At 30.8% G+C, this 4,521-nt stretch overlaps 1 protein-coding gene across 1 annotated transcript; it reads left to right on the top strand.

Moving 5' to 3' along the window:
• Positions 1–770: 770 nt before the first annotated feature.
• On the top strand, positions 771–2,432 carry LOC119670601. The gene is made up of 3 exons (XM_038080930.1): positions 771–1,120; positions 1,176–1,429; positions 1,482–2,432. The coding sequence occupies exons 1-3, from the start codon at positions 919–921 to the stop codon at positions 2,067–2,069; spliced, it is 1,044 nt and encodes a 347-aa protein (XP_037936858.1). The 5' UTR covers positions 771–918; the 3' UTR covers positions 2,070–2,432.
• The last annotated feature ends 2,089 nt before the right edge of the window (positions 2,433–4,521 follow it).

The following is a 4,521-nucleotide window of genomic DNA, read 5'->3' as shown; positions in this document are numbered from 1 at the left end:
CTTTATATTGCTCTTTCGTAATAAAAAAAATTAAGACCGTGCGTGGTGGTGAAACGTTCCGTTCCGGGTGGTGAAACTTTTCAGTCGTGGTGGGTCGAGTTGCAACAACAAAACAATGTGCTTGGTTTGGTAGTAGTAAATTATTTTGAGAGTGTATTGGTTGGTTTTTTTGTTTACATTTAAGTTGCCGTTCTTGTACAAGTATTCTTTGATTCTACTTCTTGATATATGACACGTTTGCAATTTTAGTTATATGCTGAATTGTATGATAAATTTAAATGACATTAAAATTTACGAATATTTGAGTACTTCACTGTTAACATATGTTTCGCTTATGCTGTTAATACGAGTGCTGCCAAGGCATTTGCACACAACAAATTAATTGGACTACGCATTTTGCTAATGCTAATGCTAATTTTTCTTTATACGAAGTTTTTGAATCAACTAAGCAACTAATAAGTTGCCTGAATACCTCTAATATATTACACGGCAACCCCAAAAGATGAAATCGTAGTAAGATTCCATGTATTCAATATGTGTACCAAAATGTTATAATAAAAATGATTTCTTTAGCAATTTCTCATCGTTAAGCTCGAAGTGGGCGGTGTTTCCCTTCTTTAAAATATATTCTTTGCTCTGGACAGAAACAAGTTGAAAATAAATTTATGATTCACAATTATGTAATTGTTTGACGATATTGTGAATAGTTTAAAAAAACAAGCCATATATGAAAAAATTATTATATTTGGCTTTTATATATACAATGTAAATTTTAATTTAATAAAAATTGCTAATTGGTGCTTTGTTAATGGAACAATCTGAACTATATACAAAATTACAGCTACTTGTGCTATACGCCTAAGCAATGAAATAGAATTTTCGGTGGATATAATTTTTTTACCTTCTACATGCTCACATATGCGAAACATCGTAGGTAACTTGTGGCTTGTAACATGTTACCGCAAGATTGTTCCTCCATGTGTGACTGCTTTAAGAAATGCTCGATTGGGTTTTACTGCAAATAAAATATTAAAAATGATAAAGCAAAACGATAATCGAAACATTCGAGTTTTGCAATTTTTAGAAGCATATGAAAAGCAGGAAAGTCTTTGGAATCCAGGTAAAATTGAATTCAAATAGGCAATTTTGAAAAATAATAATACCTTTCAATATAGCTTTGAAAAGTTATAAGGATAAAGCAGCTCGTGATGAAGCGTATATGCGCATAATAAAGGAATTAAATGTTCCGACTTTAACAGTGCATGACGTGAGATTAAAAGTTAAAAGTATCCGAACAACATATACGAAAGAATTGCGGTTGCTTACTAAACATAAAAAAGAAGGGACGCTATACAACCCAAAATTGTTTTGGTTTCATCGCGCTAATTGCTTCCTTAAGAATGTGTCTTTGCCAAGAGGGAAAAGTCAGGTATTTAAAAAATTGTTTATATATAATAGTAATTGATTTTATGTATTAATAGTTTCGTCAAGTAAAATCAAACGAGTGCAAAGCAAAACCAGATGAAGTAGATATACAACGTGATACTTTACTTGATATTTCGGAAAATATTTCGAATTTGGATGATGAAGCGAGGGAAAATGATATTGAATCATACAGCTGTAAAAAATTAGACAATTCGCAGTTGGAGGCTCATATGAATGAAATTGATGCAAGCATTGGAAATATTGAAGTTTCTTGTGCCAAATATCAATCATTTAATCAGCAATCTGAAGACGAGTTTAAACAACATTCTGCTGAAACGATGGTGATTAATACGAAAGTAACCAGAACAAATTCGAATGAGCCAAGCTCAAATTCAAGTGTTATAGATGCTTCGCATTCCAATTCTATTAATAATATCAGTATATTAGATGAGTATGAAATATTTTGCCAAAGCGTCGCAGTACAGTTACGCTCTATTTCAGACAATTATTCTCGGTCGGTTGCTAAACTGAAAATTCAGCAGATTCTATTCGAAGCTGAAACAGGTCATTATCGACATAATCCATGTATAACAATACCAGTTGGTCAAGATATAAATAATGTTCCAGGGGAAAACTTGCTATAATTTCCTCTAACATTCCACATGTGTAAGAATGATAAGCATTTACGAAAGAATAGATAGAGATAACTACATATTAAAAATTGTGAATGTATCAGATTAATATGTTTTAAATACTGATGGCAACAAAATGTAAGTATCATGTAATGCCTATTATGATGGTCATTTGACATGATAAATATCTGTTTCCAACATAAATAAATAACATGAGGATGAGAGTAAGAAAGAATTTACTTTAAACTTTTGCCACATTTGTCAAAATAATGTTGCTCAGTAATGAATGCTATTTTATGTGCCCTTTAGAATCAAATATGTAAATTTTAAATATAAGTGCAAACATTACTTAATAAAAGTAGCAACAGTACCAAATAATTATGACTTGACTTTGCATACCATGCAGTCATGGCTATGACAATAAAATGCGAAAATCTGCAACAATTCATATTTTAATAACATGATCTAAGAAGACCATTTTGACTGCAAAGGCGAGAAAAATATTTAATAATAAAAATATTGTTTCATGTGTTATTCGCTCTATCAATTTGAGTAATAATAGGGTAAAAACAATCTTAAAGGCTGTCAATTTCTAGACCAAAATTTATATATGATTTTATCTACATAAAAAAAATATCACTCGTGTTATTCGAAGTTCATCTTACCACTGACTGACACTTGGTAGGGGATAGTATGATAGATATCTTAAAGACATTGAGATTTCATTTGGAAGATGAATTCAATGCTTTGTTAATCAGCTATGAAAACCCATGAAATCGGTCACTTATTTTATGAGATGGCTGAATAGCCATCATAATAAATTGAATAGAAGCTTTTTCATTTTCAAATCGTATGCAACAATTTCCGAAATTTGTTCTTATCGAATGTGATACCAACTGATTTAGTACGGTGCTTTTAATCAATTTAATCACCATGTCTTAATCGCCTGCTTCATTACGATTTATTACCCCATGTATATAAAACTGTTTTAAAAACGATGGAGGTTCAAAACAAAAATAATTTTTTTTTTAGTCTATTTGCAAATATTGATTAAATTTGACCTTTTTTTTTGTTAAATAAGAAATATAAATTCAAAATTTTGCATTTTGGTACACTTCTTAAACCTAATTTAACTCGAAGTTTACTATAATGAATAATGTTTTGCTTTACTTTTACCTTTCTTACTTTTATTATTTTTTGGATAACAAAGTATTTTCTATTCGCGAATGCTTATATAAGACACGTATGCAAAATATTAAATGATTCGTTTGTAAACTAAAGTACGAACTGTTATGTTAAATAGGCCATATCAAATATGAACTTTTTTATCTATTCCACATGTATTGCATGGATATATTGTAAGCAATAATTATAAGGAAATTGTATACTTTGAAAATAATTAAAATAATAATCATTTTCAAGAGATAAATAATCAAATATTTTTATTAAAAAGAAGAGTCTTGTAGTTTTTTATATAATGTGATTCAATTTTAAGCTCTTCCTAATTCTTTTATCGGTACAATTCATTTAATAATAATACAACGGTTCACAGCTTATTTGATGCAGACATCAATTTTTTTAAAAATTTTATTTATGTTAAAATGTTTCTCAATATTAAAAAAAAGTACACAGAAAAAAAACACATAGACACAGTCTTTTATTCCATTTTCAAAAGCGAAAAATCCAAAAATAACAGATATCGGCATATGTGATTCACTTAACCCAGTCTGTCTGTCCGGTTTCAACAGAGGGATCATCCTACCAGTCTTGCATATGTTAGGGATGATGTAGGAACTGATGGAAGTGTTCAGGATATGTCATAGCTGAAAGGCCAATGATCCCAAAATTCTTGATCATAAGCATCGACATGTCATTAAGCTCAAGAGCTTTCGTGGCTTTGGATTGTCTGATTACATTAAGCACAACATCGCAAGAGAACAGCGTGGTGTAGTTGAAATGTAGCTTCCGGAAACTGCACTTCTGTCCGGGGAGGCAGAAGCATTGAGTACGATAAAGCGGCAAAATTACTGAGCGCAATGCTTGGAATCAGGGAAGTCGATCTCGTTATCGCCTTGTTGTTGCGACGAGAAGGATTAGATAATGCTTGTAAGGATGGAAGTTAGTATCAACTTCTAACCTACATAAACCCAATAATACAGCACTTCTATCAGTATAATTTTTAATATTAGTTGTTTAATATTAAATGATAAACAACTTACTAAAACTCACCCTAGCACGCACGCAACTGCAACAGGTGAAGTAATCAAAAGATAAATAAATAAGTATTAAATATTGTCTGACAAAATGGCGGTTTTAAGCTCAAGTGTATAATATATAAAAAATATGTACATAATTATTTACAAGTATAAAGGCGGTTTTAAGTCAACGACTCCTGGAAAGACTCTGAGGATACCCCAGCAAAGAATAATAATATGGTCGAAGTCAAGCATTTGGTTAGATTGGA

Source organism: Teleopsis dalmanni, chromosome 1 (genome assembly GCF_002237135.1).
Source record: "Teleopsis dalmanni isolate 2A chromosome 1, ASM223713v2, whole genome shotgun sequence".
Taxonomy (NCBI): Eukaryota; Metazoa; Arthropoda; class Insecta; order Diptera; family Diopsidae; genus Teleopsis; species Teleopsis dalmanni.
This window is presented reverse-complemented; position numbering and strand designations above follow the sequence as displayed.

Excerpts from the sequence above, each read along its gene's own strand:
- LOC119670601 (XM_038080930.1), top strand. The coding sequence starts at position 919 with ATGCGAAACATCGTAGGTAACTTGTGGCTTGTAACATGTTACCGCAAG. Across the intron at positions 1,121-1,175 it reads GGAAAGTCTTTGGAATCCAG|CTTTGAAAAGTTATAAGGAT; the intron begins GTAAAATTGAAT and ends CTTTCAATATAG. Across the intron at positions 1,430-1,481 it reads TGCCAAGAGGGAAAAGTCAG|TTTCGTCAAGTAAAATCAAA; the intron begins GTATTTAAAAAA and ends ATGTATTAATAG.